This window comes from Neopelma chrysocephalum, unplaced genomic scaffold, assembly GCF_003984885.1.
Source record: "Neopelma chrysocephalum unplaced genomic scaffold, ASM398488v2 Primary Assembly neopelma1_65c, whole genome shotgun sequence".
Taxonomy (NCBI): Eukaryota; Metazoa; Chordata; class Aves; order Passeriformes; family Pipridae; genus Neopelma; species Neopelma chrysocephalum.
In genome coordinates, this window is record NW_020897724.1 from 1,010,380 (window position 1) to 1,027,589 (window position 17,210).

General features: G+C 36.5%; 1 protein-coding gene across 5 annotated transcripts in view; it reads left to right on the forward strand.

The window, feature by feature from the left end:
• The window catches only part of SNX29 (sorting nexin 29), a 96,165-nt gene that overhangs the window by 13,120 nt on the left and 65,835 nt on the right, over positions 1 to 17,210 (forward strand). For all 5 annotated transcript variants that reach the window (XM_027684248.1, XM_027684247.1, XM_027684249.1 and 2 more), the window contains 6 exons: positions 1,499 to 1,877; positions 2,626 to 2,744; positions 5,325 to 5,406; positions 5,910 to 5,992; positions 13,982 to 14,045; positions 15,292 to 15,420. In XM_027684248.1, coding sequence (XP_027540049.1) covers positions 1,499 to 1,877; positions 2,626 to 2,744; positions 5,325 to 5,406; positions 5,910 to 5,992; positions 13,982 to 14,045; positions 15,292 to 15,420 — 856 coding nt within the window. The remainder of the gene's footprint in view (positions 1 to 1,498; positions 1,878 to 2,625; positions 2,745 to 5,324; positions 5,407 to 5,909; positions 5,993 to 13,981; positions 14,046 to 15,291; positions 15,421 to 17,210) is intronic.

Genomic DNA, 17,210 nt, shown 5'->3' on the forward strand with positions numbered 1-17,210 from the left:
CAACCAGCTTGTAGGATGTCAGTTACTAACAAAGACCCAAAGGCTTAATCTCTTATAATTTGAAAATAATCAAGCAAAATATGATTTTCATTATATATTTTCAGTCCCCAAAATTGCAAAGGAATATTTTATTATCTTTGTTTCTGGAAATTGAGCTGAAAGATTGTTTTGCTTTGTAAAGGTACAAAACTGCAGGAAGATTTCTGTGCTTTTCAATTAAGAAACAAGGTTTGAATTTAGGCATTAAATTGTTTTGGTTATGAGAAAAAGGCAAAAACCCCACATGTGAAAACTGTCTGGTAGGAAGGGAAGTTGAGATAAAATCTGTTTTTTATTGACATTTAAAATAGACTTTGTCTCAAAACATGTTTTTTGAAGCAAACTTGTGGTAAAGCTTTTGTTGTTTAGCACTTAAATGAGATTAAAATTGTAGCTGATAACTTGACTTGGGATAATTTTGTTAGAATAGAATAGGCTTGCAAGATGAAATAAGAGAATAATTCACCATATGCTGCATATGACTCTACAACATAATGTACATTATGTGCAGAGTACATAAAATGTACAACTTACAGTAAAATGTCACTTTAAAAAAATGAGTTTCTTCAAATGCCATTATAATGTGGAATGTTAGAGCAAGTCAGATGTTTTCATTAAAGTCTGTGTTCTTTGTTGGAATTCTGTTTGCAAGCAGAATGGGTTTTAACATCCTCTTAAAAGTATGTTTTGTGGATATAGAACAGCTGGATTTGTATTAAACAAAACAGTTTAGCCTCAATGTGAGTTGTCTCAGTGAGTAGATTTCTGATATTTCTTAGCGTGCTTCAACTTTAGCTTCATGTGCACATAGGATTTAGTGAGAATAGGTAATAATTTAAAAACAGGTGCTGTCACTGAATAGATCTGGTGTAATCTGAGGATTTCAGTGTATTTCTAGACCAAGAGCTAATTACCCGAGGGAGGGAGCAAGCTTAGTTTCTTTTTCTGGGAACTGACTGCTCAATTTTTAGAGTTTAGACAAAACTACCTTTACTTGATTGCAAGTTGTGGATTTTGTTCATGTTGTGAGTTTGTTCATTTTAATTTTTTCTCTGTGAGTGTCTTGTGTTTTCTCTGTTGGGTAGACATGCTCTGCAATATACACTAGAATATACATTAGGTATATTCCATGGGAGAAAGTGACAGGAAGGCTAACTTTTTATTTTAAATTTCATTCTATGAGTTTGTTCAACTTTTTTTTTCCAGTTCCAATTGAATAATGTTATGAATGTACCTCCAAAACGTTTTCTAAAATTTGAATTGTGTAAGGCAGATAAAATAAAGAGGGTAATTAAAGATTTAAAAGCTTGTGTGTATGGAAAGATAATGAATGCCTTGTAGATCTAAGTGGCTTTTTCTTTACTAAAGTCATTTAGTACATGAGCTCTTTTAAGGAAAAAACAGATTTACTATATTGTTTCTCTCTTCTAAACTATGTAAAACTTTGTATTGTTACTAGATTTGAGATATAAAAAAGATCGAAAAAAGAAGAAGAGAGTGACCAATATTATCTCATTTGATGAAGAGGAAGATGAGCAAAATTTGGGGGATTCCACAAAGACTCTGATTACAGGAGAAAGCTCAGAGGAGAGTGTAGACAGATCCTCAGTCCTTGCATTATCCTCATCTGAAAGCACTCTTGGAAAAAATGTGAACGGGAATGAAAGTAACAGTTCGTGGAAGAGCAATTCATTGCCTCATTCTCTCATGAATGGAGAGTATGAGTACCAGAAACTGGATGTGAAGAGCATTGATGATGAAGATGCAGATGAGGATGAGCTGTATGGAAAAACATTAGGAAATAAAGGCACAGAAGGTGAAACTGAAGCTTCTGAAAAGTAAGTAACGGTGCAGGAGCTGGTGGGAAACTTTCCATGCTTCCCATCCGCCCTTCCCTTTTCTTCATGGGCACTGGCAAATTGATATGTTGAACTGAACTACAGGTGTTCTCTCTTCCCCCTCCCCAATTCCTCCTCCTCAACCTTTTTTTCCCTTTTTTTTGTTTTTCCTTGTTTTTTCTTGGTCATTATTTAAACCATCTGGGCCACTGTGGTGATGATATTTTGCTTCTAAGTTCCACTGAAAACCAAAATTTTGAGAATTAGTTTTCTCATTCTCCTTGAAGTTCTCAGTTGTTTAAATATTTGCATGATATAGCCTGGCTGTAATTCTGGCCTACTTGATGTTTCCTTATTCTCATATGATATGAATTCTATTTTGACTTCATAGTAAAAACATGTATTTTAAACAGAGTAAGCCTGTTACATCAGAGTAGATAGTTAAACAAGAGGAGATAGTTAACCAAGACAAAACCAAGAGAGAAGGAATAATTTTAAATACGAATATGCTTGCTTTATTTCTGACAAAGAAATTTGTTTGGAGAAAAAGGCAAGCACTGTTTGTCTCATCTGCTTTGGATTGTCTGATCTTTAATGGATTAATGTATGGCTGGCCAAGAAACTGGCAGGCAGATTGAAGTAAAGATTTTTCTTGACGTAGTATCTCTGGAAGAAATATATGCATTATGAACATGGATATTGACTGTATAAAGAGATTGTTTTGTTTGCTTGTTTGTTTTAAATCTAGGACTCATGAAATAGGCACTTGCAATTCTCAGATATGCAGTTGGACTCCTCTGCAGGTCCTCAATGATGACTCAGATGTGCTGTTCCCTGTCAGTGCTGTTGGCTCTTACTCCCAAACAGGTGGGTATTTAATTCGCAGGATTCCAGCAACCTTTATAATGGAATTTCTAACATGGGACAGTGGCAAGAAATAACAGGATTGTAAGGACATAGGACATACTGTGTATCTGGGGTAGAAAGGAATTAACATTCATTCTAGTTCTGAATCAGAATTCTTGATTTGAGTAGTTATTTAGTTGAGGAGGATTTGCCAATGTAAAAATAAACCAGAGTTTTTTTGGGATTAAACTGTGGTCTTGTATGGTATTTTATTAAAACTTCAGGTATGCTTATTTTTTCAGTGACCATTTAAAAACTAATCAGTGGCATTAAATAATGTTTTCATTGTAAAATATTTAACTTTTTTTAAATATACATTTTGTATGCCAAGAGTTTACATGGATTGTTAATTGAAGGCCTGTGAAAAAGTGTCATTCAGTTCTGTAAAATCAGTGATTTTAAATTTGAATCATAAAATAAGGCTGTACTGCCCTCTGCTGTATTTTAAAACATGTGCCTTATAAGAAATGGCAGTGGTTCAAAATAAAGATAGAAAGTACATTTTCATTTTTTATTTGTGCTGCCATATTTTTCAGTTTATGAAGGAATGGATTTAGAAAGCATCACATAGTTTGTGGCATCATGTTCTTTTAAGTTTTATACAGAAACTGCTAGAGAACATCCACAGGTTGAAATCTGGGATACAATTGTCCCTGTTTATGGGGGTGGTGGTGTGTGGAATGGGAACTCACAGTTGTTGTGGGAGTTGTAGATGTCATGAGGCATCAGGACTGTGAGCTGGAGTTTGTAGCTGAAATCAAAAATTGGGAGTCTATGCCAAGATGGAGACAGATGACCAAAGAGGACAGTAGCTGTAACAGGCTTACTTTTATTAAGAAGATACCAGAGATCCTCGTTTGGTCTTGCTTCATCTCGGAAGTGTTTTGAATACAATGCTCAGACTACTAGAGATGATCAACAGGCCCGTTCAGATCCCTTCTGGCACAATACACAGACATTTTCAGTTCTCCTTCTGTCTCTCTTTGTGATAACCCCTGTGGTCCATCCTGCAAACTGGAGTGATCCAACGCTGGGCTGATGAAAGGGATCTTCATCACTTGTAGGAAACAGCAATCCAGGCCCTGGTGTCTGTTGTTCTGATTTCAGCTCTCTGTGCTGTCCCCGAGCCCTTGGGCGCCGTGTGGAGCTGCCAGACTGGGCAGGCAGGGCTGCCCCAAACGGCCCATCCTGCAACCCAAATGCCACCCAGGGAGGGACAGGGATACACACGGATACAGTCACCCTCTCCTCAGCCATGCTGACAGTTTGATGAGATTGAAAGCTGCCTTAGGCAGTTGTTTGCTTGACTTTGGAAGTTACACTTGTGCTACAGATGAATGATACGAGAAGGAATGGGCATTAGCTTATTCTGAGGGCAGTTCAGCCCAGTAACTGGCAAGCTCATTTTTATTATGACACCATTTGCTAAAACAATCTTAAATAGCTCTTATAAAATACATAGTTTAACCCAATGCTTTGGTTTATAGGTCTTAATACAGATTAATAACAAGACACATATATTTGAAATAGATTACAGCTTAATCTATAGTGCTGTATGTTAATATCTGTGTTTTCAGTTTTAGTCTGTTGCAGTGCTTCAGGGATGTGTCAGGGCATATCATATCTCCATGTAACTAGGAATGAGAAAGCCTCAGTCAAAATTCAGTTGCTTGGAACAAAAATGGAGTATGCATTTTAGGAACTGAGCTTCAGTAAACTCTACGACTTAAAAAATTTATTTTCTCTTCCATAGTCTTTCTGATATAACTAATTCCTCTTAACTTTTTTCCTAGAATTCCTGCTTTTAATCTGTGGTATTTTAGTTCGTGATTTTAGGATTGTCTTACAGTAACTTTGTAACCCTTACATAGTGAGATGCAGAAAACATCAGTAAAATATGATTTTTGTTTCTTTCCACATGAACTTCCTTACTGACAGGCCCAGTGATGTGTATGTTTTGATCCCGACAGTTGTGGATCTGTGGACAGATGCATATTATTCATGCTTTTTAGACAATGTCTCATCTGTCTGATTCCTGATGTTTACTACATAGACATAAGGGGCCAGAGAAAAGCCATGGTGCTCTGTTGGGAATACATAAAGGACTGGTGTCTTTGCAAGGTTTCACGTGCTGGGGACGAACCACAAATTCTTCTGCAAGTCACAAACAGATTTGTAATGAGTAGCAGATGCATGTGGAGGTTGAAGTCCTGGGGCTTGCAAAAATAACATCAGTAAGAAGTCTCTTCATAGCTTTGCAACACTAGTAGTGTAAAATATACATATAAAATACAATGTAGAAATTGTGCAATACTGATTTTTTTGATGATGGCTGTGTTCCTAAGGGACTTTACAATCCTTCTGGCATTCGAGGTGAATGTGCAGAAGCCAACTTTGGAGAAAGAATTTAAAGTGTTTCAATCTTTAGTAAAGATGAATATTTCTGTTTAAAAATGTAACTACCTTCTTTCTGGATTTATGTTTTATTTTTTTAAAGTACTGTAAACTGAAGAAAGCTAATACTTGTGCATTCTACTTTAGATAACTTGGAGAATGGAGAGGGGCATGAACATGTTGTTCACCCGGTAGAACTGGTTCCCAGAAGATCTGATCTCCCTTACAGGTATGTGTCAAATATGTTTTTCTTGAAAAAAAAACTTCACCTTGTAGCTGGCAACTTGTTATTGTTAGCTAATGCAATCAGTACTGGAAAACCAACTACCCATCTGGGTACTCATGCAAATGTTTGGAAAGACAAATGCAAAAAATCTGCACTTCCTTTTTGCCTTATTTCATACACTGACCTTCTCCTATTATCTGGAAGAATTCACATCATCATGTCAAATAACAGACAGACTTGGCCTCCTGGTTTTGAAAATAAGTTTTATTTTGGGTTTTATGTTATTTTTTTTTTTACTTTATTCTCCATGACCTGCTAATTTGGAGTTTTTTTGTGTGTATTCTTAAATCAGGCTCCCAGGAGATGCAATAAAGGATAGTTAAACCTAAGTTATTAAATAGGGGTGAATAGGATGACAGTTCTAGTTTCTGGAATGGTTTTTTTCTTAAGATTTGAATTTAGGATTTTGTTTCCATTTATTGATTATTCTGTACTTTTATGACTAGAGTGGAAGTCAGTCCTCCAGCACAAGTGAATACTTTAAGCAGTATGTTGCCTTCAGCCACCGTGCCAGAATCCATGACAATTAGTAAGTACTTCCTTGATGTATCTAGATTGATGGAAATAACTTTGAAAGACCTATAATTCTTTCTATTTTTATTTCAGTAGGATCTGTTTAGAGAGGCATAGAGCACTTCATTTCTGATGTGCTGGCCACATTAGAAAGAACTGCTCTAAAATGATGTTTGTATTGGCAGATCCCAGGTTAGGGTTCATTGCAACTACTATATCCTTACAGTAGGCGTGACTTCAGTAGTTAAATGAAAAACAATGATTTAATTTGATTAACATCTTTAAATGTCTGCAAGCTCTGAAAATTATTTTTCCTGCTTTCATTTATGCTTAGTCAGAAAAAACTAAACACAGAATTCTTTCTATGTACACTCAGTCTGTGATTTTGATATGAAAATCTGTTCCAAACATAAATATGGGCTTTCATATGCAAAAGCTTTAGTTAAGATGAAGGTGGAGAACAGTCATATTTTCAGTAGTATTCAGGGTAGAACTAGACAGGATAAAGTAGCCTCTGCTGTAGAAATAGATTAATAGAAGCACAGGCAGATTGTTTACCCCATCTTTAGTCTATTTTCTTGTAGAACAAAGGCTTAGTTCCTAAACTGACTGTCCAAACACGTGAGCCAGTATGTGTTGATGTTCCTCACAGTACAGAATGTTCTGTAACTGAACTGGCTTTGTTCCTAAAGCTCTTGGGTGCATGTTTGTTTCTTCTTTTAAATTTAAATGTGTACAAGTTTTAAATTATGACATTTAGGAAGTTAAAAGCGATGTAGCCAAAATTCTTTACTGAAACTGAATCATGAAACCAACAAAACTGGTGAACCCTTAAGATATTCTAATCTCATTTTTTGGAGTCGTGTTCAAATGCTTTCTGTGTCAACCTGTGTTAAAGGAGGTAGACCATGCATTTTCACTGGGCAAGGTTCCAGGCTCTGGCATTGGTCTGCTGGCTGAGCTTTACAAAGCTGAAAAATCCTTTCTTGCAAGGTCCTTCATGAAGTGGGAAACCAGTTTGAGACATAATTGAAGGTGTAGATGGAGTTCCTGTTGCTAGTTACTGCGATACCTGGTCATTAGATGTTCTCTGCTGATGTTATTACTACGATATCCTTTTGTTCTTACATTTTGATTTTATTTTTTGGGTTGCAGCGTTTCAATGGGAATGTTTCAGGTGTTCCTGCCCTCTCTTGATTCTGTTGGTTTGTAGGTGTCAGGTACCAGCAGGGGCCGCAATTGGTCTCCTTCAGTTGCTCAGTTAGTTCCGAGGTGTAGGTAAGACAGCTATAAAATAGAAAGAAAATCTTCAGATTTTCAGTTCTTGGTACTTGGCAATTTGTAAATGAAATGGAAACACGGGATCAACAGAAGCATGCACAATATCATTAGTTTCCCATTTCAGAGAAGGCTTTGGGGGAAGGAATTGGGAGAGGGAGGCATTTTAAAACCACCTACAAAGCTAGTAGGACACTTAGTAAATAATCATAATTATAATCAAAATTCAGATGAATATGCATTTATAGTATTAGTCAATACCTTTATAATAGCTGATCCCAGGTAGATTCAATAAAAATGCTTTTTTCAAGTTTGTTGTTATTGATTGTAGATTCTTTGTACAGGAAGAAATCAGTGCTATGACAAAGTCAGACACTGAAGCTCTTTTTCTCTATTGCAATTAGCAGAAGAATTATTAAATGGTGAGGCTTATAGCTTGGTTGCATAGCAACTGATTCTAACACATCAGGCAAGAAAAATGGAATGCAGTAGTGCAGTGAGAAAGCTGTGAGGTCTCCAGTGACTGGATTTTTGTGCTTCTTACTTCTGGAGACAAAACCTGAAATTAATTTTTTAAAATTTTTATTCTTTTCCTGCTTCCTTTCCAACTTACTAGTATAGTACTAAGCTTTTCTTGCTTCTTGTGATATGCAGGCTAGAAAATTATATTGTGAGAAGCTGTAATTTAAAATTTCTGCTATTTTGAATTATTTTCCTGGATTCATGTCTTGTGCATTTGTAAGGTATAGGTTAACTCAGCAGCAGATACAGCTCAAAAAATATTAATACCACCTAAGATAAATCAAAATCCATAGAGTTACTTTTGCTGTGTATTTTAGACATCTTTTGAAAGCTTACCCTACTTTACAGATCATTATGTCTTAGAACTAATTTTATTAAGAATTAAGTTTTTCAGAAGTTTTATATATATGTATCTACTCTATTATGTACATTTCCAATTTTTTAAAAAATTGTATTTATCATATATGGATCACAAACATCTTTGTCTGTTCCAAAGTATTGCCATTGAAAGATTATATTTTCAGCATTGTTTTGGTGGAAAACAATCTGTCCTACCAGCACAAGTCTCCTCGTTCTGTTTTTGCAGTGGAAAAAAAAAGAAGTTCCAAAACTTTCATTTGAGAAGGATGCTACTTGTGTCCTTTTTTGCAGGGTTCTTTTATTATAGTGCTATTCTTAGCAAATAATTGGTAATTTAGTTTTTTCCACTCTCATTTTCTTCAGTTTTTAAAATTGGTATTGACCACAAAGGTTAGCAAAGGTTGTAGCTTTGTACGTCATTCCATATTTTTTCATGTATTCTTGAGAAAGCCCCCGTTTTTTCACAATCACCAAAGAACTTTACTGAATAATCAAACCTACGTATTATATTTTTATCCTGGTTGTGTAAGTCAATAGGGTGGATGTGTTTGTACTTTCTGTGTCCTCTAAACAGCTTCTGACCTGTTCTGTCACCTGGTTGCCACTGGTCACTGACAGGTACTAAATTCTCGTGACTTCTTTGAAAGCACAGCCGTGGAAAGAGGGTGTTTGTATTTCATTGGTGAGAGCAAAGCTGCAGTTCATCTTAGACTTATTTTTGATCAGGACCCTTCTATGCAGTAGAAGACCAGCACTGGATTGTCTAATTTGTTTCTTATTAATATTTGCCCTATGAATAGTGACATGACAGGATAATATTTACTGGATTCTTGAGCACTAAATAAAGTCTTAACAGTCAGTGTTCGTGCAGGCAGCTTAGGGAGCATACAGCTCTTCATGTCTTTAAAGGTCAGACTTCTGATTTAGGATGTAACTAGTCTGGTGGAAGTTTTGTTTGTCTCTGAAAATATCTGTGTAAATTTGCACTCAGGAAAATAAAAAAAAATAAATCATTCCTGGAGACTGCTCCCAGCCCACCCTGATAGTTTGTGTGCAGGATTGCAGAGGAGTTCTGCATGACCTTGTGTTCTCTGAGAGATGATTTCACTTACAGCTCATTCTTCATAACAGGTGATTGCAAAACATACTTATCCACTTTTGGGCTAAACAACATAAGTTGTGAAACTTATGACTTTTCTGGAGGTTGCTGGAAAATTGACAGGTGTTTCTTAAAGCATAATGTATTTCATGCTCTGAAGGTGACCTTATAAAGAAAGACATAGTTTGGAATTACTGGTTTGCACATGGGAATCCTTTTTTCAAGAAGTTGTTGCAAAAATATCCCCTAAGGTTACATAATATGAAAGACTTAACTGGTTTTCTTGTATCTGTCTTTACAGAACTCTGATTATCACTTCATTTTTAGATATGTTAGTGTTGAAGGCTGATCCTTAATAGCAGTAGTGTATCACTTTTTGTTAATGGTACTTTAGAGAACATAAATGTCGTGTCAAGCACAAGGCAATTCTGAAGTAGGACATAAAGTCTAACATCAAACACTTTCATGAAGTAAGAATACTTGGCCATCCTCCCACTGTTTTATTAAAAAAAAAAAATAGAAGAGCGGGGAGAAAAATTGAAGTTGTGAAGTCCAGAAGTCAGAAAATGCCAAATTTATGGTTACTGCTACAACCCTGACTTTTTTTTTTTTTTAAATTTATTCCCTTTTCTAACCCACACAATGTATGAGACATAAGTCTGCTGGAAAATTAGGTTATGATCATACACTCATCTTGGAGGCAAGCATAACAGACAAAAGCTTATGAACTGTGGGTGCTCTGGCAGGTTTGAAGTGAACCTGCCTCAGTGAATGATACCAGATTTACTTTGTTTGCATTCAGCTGACTGGTCTGACATGCTGCTGAAATCCTTCCAGAAGCATAAGTGAAAGTCATAAATTGCAATTTTTGTAAGTTTTAAATGTTATACCTGAATTAAATAGGACGGTGCCCTTTTAGTTCTATTCGGTTCCTTGCATCAAAAGATCATGAAATTAAAGTTTCTGACTTTTTCTTGGTAACTTTTTACTTATTTAATTACACCAATAATGTTTTACTCTTTTGTATTTATTGTGAATGGAGAGGCTAAAGAAGTGTGGATGATAAATTGTATAGTTCTTGTGTTTGTTTTGAGAAATTATAGAAAATATGACTCCTTAATACTCATCACTTCAAGAAGAAACAACATAAGTATAACCATGCTGCTTGGGTAGGCACGGGCTGTACCAGCCTCCTGGGATCTCTGGTCTCTTAGCCAGACCAGTGGTTTGTGGTGAGCTTTCCTCCACATCTCCACTGGTATCTGTAATTGAACTAAATTAGCAAGGAATACTGAGTATGAGGTGTGTTTTCTTTTGTGATCCTAAATTAAGCATTGATTTTTTTTTTCCTGTATGTGATAATGAAATTTGGAGTTTCTGCTTTGTTGTGTCCCCATAGTGTTGTCAATTCCATAACTCTCAGAAGAACGAGGCAAATGGAAATAGAAAAGTATTTTAACATCTTCTATTTCAAGAATCTTTTTTCTTCTTTTTTTGCAAACCGTGGCCTTTAACAGAATCTCGCTTTTGTGCTCTGCTTTTGTGTGTGTGGGAGAGGGGACTGGGAGAAGGTGGGATTTCAGGTCTCCACTCATGCGGAAGATTCTGGATGGAATAAGGAAAAGAAGATTAAGTTATTAGGCAAGTTAAGGTTACAGTTTAAATAGGCTGGTAAAATTGACAAAATGGAGACAATTTATAATAGCTTCACAGTTTAAATGTTAATAAATGAGTACGCATTAAAGCCCTGAGTGTGCACACAGGCAATTATTGCAGAGTAGGCACCCCAGAGTAAGTGCAGAACCAGCACTGCAATAACTTGTCTGAGTAGCAACAGCTTTAATTTATTCAGTTAGAGACATAATAGCAACTAACTGTTGATTGTGCATTATCATATTTTAATGACACGCTTGAAATATTTAAAATATCATTGGCTTGATGCTTTCTTGAGGAGGATTCTGGATTCAACATTGTAGTTCAGGATCTTTATTTTGTTACAGAGTGTTACTGTACTAAAGGCCTTCAGTGGATCCTTTTGCTTGTATACATTTATATAGCACTTCCTGGATCGTTCTATTTTCTTTATCCTTAGAGCAGTTGTTTGTTTCACAGATAGGCTGATGGATTGTGGTCCATTTTGACATTTTGGCAACATTGCATATTACATTTTCAGGAATGTTACAACCCACCAATTGCCAAAAATTCCCACCAAAAAACCACAAAATACACCAAACAAAAACCTCTCAAAATCCCCAACCTTTCCAGTGTGCCCTCAAAGTGGCAGTGTCTCATCATGACTAAAATAATACTAATAGTGTGTTGAGTTGCATTATCACCAAGTTTGATATTTTATAGCTAAGTATAATACTTAAATCTCAGAGTGTAGGTTTGTTTTTTTTTTTTTATTTTGTTCCCTCACCTCACTCCCCCCAACCACCCCCAAATTAGTGGTAGCCAATCAAAGCTATTACAGACCATCTTTTGAAAAATAGTGATGAAAATAAAGGAGCACGGCGTATTTTGTCATATATAATCTTTCAATTCTAAGTTTTTCTACAATTCCTATATAAATTACAGTGGTTACCTGGACAATTCATTGCTGTGTGAACTTTACTCTTGCCAGAAGGGATATTCCAGCTTTTACTCCTTGTTATTATTAACTAGAAAGGTGTTCTGCCTTTACTGCTTTCTGTTGTGTGCCTTGTGCCAGCAACAGCATTAAACTCAACAGTAAGATCACTTGGCCACTGCTTGTGTGAAAAGAAAAAGAAATACACCCCCCATTTTGAGCTGGGTCAGGTCCTGCCAGGACAGTGTGAGTAGAAACACCAGTGCCACGACAAGGGAGGTGGTGGCAATGATGGAAAAGGCAACTGGAATGTCCTTTTCACTGAAAACACAGCCTTAGGAGGACTGGTTAAAGTACCCATGTAATTGCAGCTTTGGTTTTGAATACGAGAAAGCAGAAGTTTCCAGATTTTTTTTAATGTATGCTCGTATTTAATACCCACAAATTTCACTTTTGGCTTTTCTGCAAGATTTGGATTTGTTTTCTTTTTTTTTTTTCTCTGTAGAAAAATAATTATTCTTTCTATGCTGAAGTAATGAACTGCAAAATCCCCTAATGACCTACTGAAATGTTTCTTGCTAATGTCAATTAGTTCTTAAGCTGTAATATGGATAATATGAAATGAGTAGAAAAATAATCATCTACTTTCTTCATGGCCAAAGAAGCAGAAATGTTTTGGAAAAAAATCTAGCATGGAGAAATTTGGGTTGGCTGGTTTCAGATGATAGGAGAACCCTGCTGAATCCTGCAGTCCTGCAAGGGTGGGGTTAACCTGGAGGTTACCAATGCCAGCCTGGAACTGTGGTGTCTGCAGCACTGACTGATACATTGGATTGACATGAATCCTTCATGTTTTGGCCACTACTAGATTTAGCAGACTTCATCTGGTCCACAGGACAATGTTAAATTTTTCTTGAATGGGCAAAAATTTTTGTAGCTGTAGAAAATACTAAGAAAGATATGGGTAAATCAGTGAACTGAATGTAAAGGGAAAAAAGTTATCCACTGGCTTTGCTTGCTGGAAGAAAACAAGTAGTACCAGTTCTGTTGGTATGTTTTCAGTAAAAGCACACAAAATTTGTTGACAAATTTGTTGAATACTTGCAAAACAGAGTTGGTTGATTTATTATATATAAACATGAGAGCATTTCATTTAACTCTTGGGAGGGATGTTTTAATATAATTGTGTCCTTGTAGCACTCATAAAATTATTGGTTAATATATCTGAAATTGTTAGTGCAATTGTTAAAAAAAATCTGGTTTTGGATGATATGTATCCATCCTGATGATTACTAGAAGCCACTGGAATCTCTGAAGACCTCTTTTATTTCATGTGTTCATGCAAGATCTGGAAGTCAAAATCTATAATTTTAGATTAGATGATTAAGTCCTAATATTTTTCTGTAAATTTATAGTAAGTAGTCGTGGTGCATCTGTACAGTTATATGGTAAAACCTTTACTAAAACCTCAGCAGAAGGACTCCGGGTGAGGCAGTGCTTTGAGCTGACACTTTTCTGTATGGTATTTGGCTTTTCTGGTATCATGTTAAAACCTAAAGAAATCTTTAAAAATTCTAAAATTCTATCAGTTGGGTTTTTTAAAATTTTTTTTCTTGATGTAATGACAGAAAGTATTTTTAAAGTATTTTTAAAAAATAGAAAGGTTTTCATAGGAAATTACAAGATTCAGAAATCCCATATTTAAGCCTGAGCTTGAGAAGAAATGCCATGAAGAAGCAGTGACATTCTCTCTATTCCCACCTCTCTGTAAGGGTTATATTTCCTGTGCCAGAATTTGTAGGAAGGAAAAGAAGCAATTTGAAGGAGCTGAACGAGCAGTGTATGTCATTAATATGCACAGAGTGAAAAGGTGCATTCTGCAATACAGCTGTGATTAAAACAAACCAGCTGCACCCAGGGCACACTTGTAAACATTGGTATTAAAGCCAGATGCAGACTCATTTGGTTTGATCAATTCTTCTGATATGGTGTTAAATTACCCCGGTTTTGAAAGATTGCTCAAATTAGTGATGAGATTGAGAGCATTTTTATGTGCTTTGCTGAATAGCAAATGGTGTTGGCATCATTTGGAGTGTGTTGCCTGTGTACATGACTTCTAGATCTGAACTGAGCAAAGTGCACACAGACATTGAATCTTTTTTCTCCCTTCTCTTTAGATGAACTTCGTCAAGCTATCGTGGCCATGATGAATAGGAAGGATGAACTGGAAGAGCAGAATAGGTAGTTTTCTTTTTTAAGTCAAGAGGGACTGTAATTAAAAAAAAAAAATCTGTTCTTTAATACAAGCTGTCCTTTATGTGAAGCTATACATAATTTTTGTGTAATCTTTTTGATGTATAGGTTATTTTTCTGCAAAAGCTAAACTTAATACTCCACTATTTAAATGTCGATACTGAAAGTAATGTTTTCAGGTCAGCTTCTTCCTTTGAGTTAGTTTAGTTTAATCACAGATAAATCCTTGTATTTTGGCAGCTTTTGCAGTTACAGTTTTTTTCAAAACCAAAACTTACAGCCGAAAAATTCTGAAGATTTCTTAAGACAGCTTTCCAAATGAGCAAAAGTTTATCCTTTCACAAATATTTAGAAAATGTCTTTTTTTCCCCTTCTGGTTTAGAACTGTTGTAGGATGGCTGACAATGTAATGCTGAAAGTGGCTTTCATTTGTGAGGGTCTTTATGTTCACTTGGGGCAAAATGATGAGGTAAATGTAAAAATGATCAATCTCTTATTTAATATTTAAAATAAATACAAACCTACTTTGTATTTATTTAGTTTATTGAGACACATAATTAGATGAATGAAAGTACAAATGTATTCAATGTTTGGTAATTTACATTTTCCTATAGATGTTTTGGGACTTTTTAATGCCCATTCTACCAACTGATTCTATTTTCCTGCCTCCTCTTCTTCCTACTCCCACAAATGCAAGTTATTGCCCCGTTCAGCTTTGTGTTTTTTGGCAGAAGAACCAGAATGCTTTGGGTTTTTCCATTATACATCGTGCTGACCTTTGCTATCTCATCAAAGGCTTTACACAGAGATCTGCAGCAGAGACATGTCTGTCTCCTGCCCTTGCTAGTAAATATGTTGCCTATAGATTATTTCTGAGATGTATGGACTTGCACTGAAGCACTGAAAACTTTTATTATAAACTTTTTTAAATAATAAATTCTTTCTGTATGGTGGTGCAGTAGATCCCATAACAGGTTGTGCTTTGGGCGTGTTGATGGGATTGTAATAGAAATTAATAGAAAGCATTTACAACTGCTCCAATTGGGTCTATTTCCTTGTAGCTTTTCATATCTTTGTATAATCAGATCACGTGAATTTATTCCATTGAATAATGAAATTTTGGGAGTGCATTAATGGTGTCATTCAGGCAACCTACTCTGTGATTCCTGGAATATACTCTAACTACTAAATAGTGTTTGCAGGGTTCAAACCAGAGGCTGTTGCCTTCTTCCAGATCCCTGCGAAATCTGCTGGATGCAGAGATGGAGCTCTCAGCAGCACTGAGGCAGGAGATGGACAACTGGAGAAGGAAAGTAGCAGAGCAGGAAGAGCGACATGCCACCAAAGTCCAGGCCTTGGCACGGTAAGAAGGGCTGAAAAGGTCTCAAAAAGTAACTGCAGTGGAACAAGGGAATAAAAAAGTCTATATGCAAGAAAAATGATTTTTTTTTTTCTTCCTCCAAAATACACAAGCTGGATTGTTGGGATTCTAGCTGTCAGATCTGGAGCCAGTGTGGACTTGTTTTGGAAGCTATTTCATTTTAATATTGCTCCACAGTGTTTCCTTTGGTAGGTGGTTTATGTAGTACCACATTGAGATTAGTTTGGGGACTCCTCTGCTCCCAGCAAGTTCTTACTCCAGTAAGTAGCAACTGTGTTGAGTGATCCTAGTTGAAATGAGTAGGAATATTTGTGTCTTTATTTATTGCTTTCAGTTATGTAACATATGTCAGTGCTGACACAGACACCCTTCTCTTTGTGCCCTCAGATGTGTAAGCAGTAAAGAATGGATTATCCATCCCTTCAGTGACACTTCCATCTGATCTGTCTTTCTTCTATTGGATTACTTAAGCATGACTACATTTTCCATGAGCTGATGCTTTTTTGTCCTCTTGGCAGGTTTTCATGGCTGACCATCAGGAGCAACAGTTGTTGCCAAACATTATTAACAAACAAGTACCAATTTCTGAAGTGGTGCAGCTGTTTTCCCCTAGCTCCAGGAAGGTCAACTGTAACAGGTTGCTCAGGACCATTTCCAGTCAGGTTTTGAACATCCCCCCAGCCCCTCTGGGCAGTGTTGCCAGCAGTGTTGCTGTTGCCTTTCTTTGCCATGAAGGGTGTGTTGCTGACTTGTGGTCAGCTGCTTTTCCACCGGGACTCCCAGATCCTTCTCCATAGAGCTGTTTTCCAGCCCCTCAGCATGAATGGTTGCCTCGGGCTATTCCTCCCCAAACGCAGGACTCCGCATTTCCCCTTGTTGAACTTCATGGAATTTTTCTGAGTCCAGTTCTCCAGCCTGTCCCAGTCCCTCTGAATGGCAGCATAGCCCCCCTGTGTATCAGCTGCTGCCCAGTTTTGTGTTGGCTGTGACCTTGCTGAGGGTGCACCCTGGCCCAGCACCCAGGTCATTAATGAGGGTGTTAAACAACAGTAGTGATTTGCCTTCAGCTTGACTTTATGCCACAGCTCTACTGAAAGAATTGTAACCCTCCCCTCATCTAAATGTGATTTAGCTTAAGAAAGACTTTTGAAGGTAAATGCTGCTGTAATGGTTTGATTTTTCTTACAATTGTAAATAATCTCTAGAGTAAACTATGATGTGTAAATTCTTGGGGATGATTCACATGTATAGTAAACAACAAACCCATCCCAAGAGTTAAATAAGAATAGTAATCTGGGCCTTATCTCAGAGAGAAGGGTTTGTTTTCTGCCTGCACAGGCTGAGTGCTCAGTGTCAGTCCTAAAGTGCCACAGCTGAAATTCCTGTAAGCTTTTTATTGCATAGCAGAGCTGGTATTTGAAAATGATAAATATAAAGCTTTCTTAAGAAAAAAAAGTATTTAGAACACTACTAATTCTGCTTTTGGTGACACATGAAACCAAACTACTCACTTGAGGTAGGGAGAGATATGGGTAAATGGGTTTGACATTCATGTGCTGTAAGGCCATAGAGACAATGCAAATGCTTCAGCATTTAATATTCACGTTTCAGGTTCTAGGAATTGTGTATTCGTGTTTCTTTGACTCACTTCCCCCACAGTTTTAGAATTTGCAGTGACATATGGGTGAATCAGATATTTGTCATGCACATACCTTTTTAAAGAATAGATAAGGAGCTTTTATAACAAGATCTGAAGAGATGCTCACTTAGAC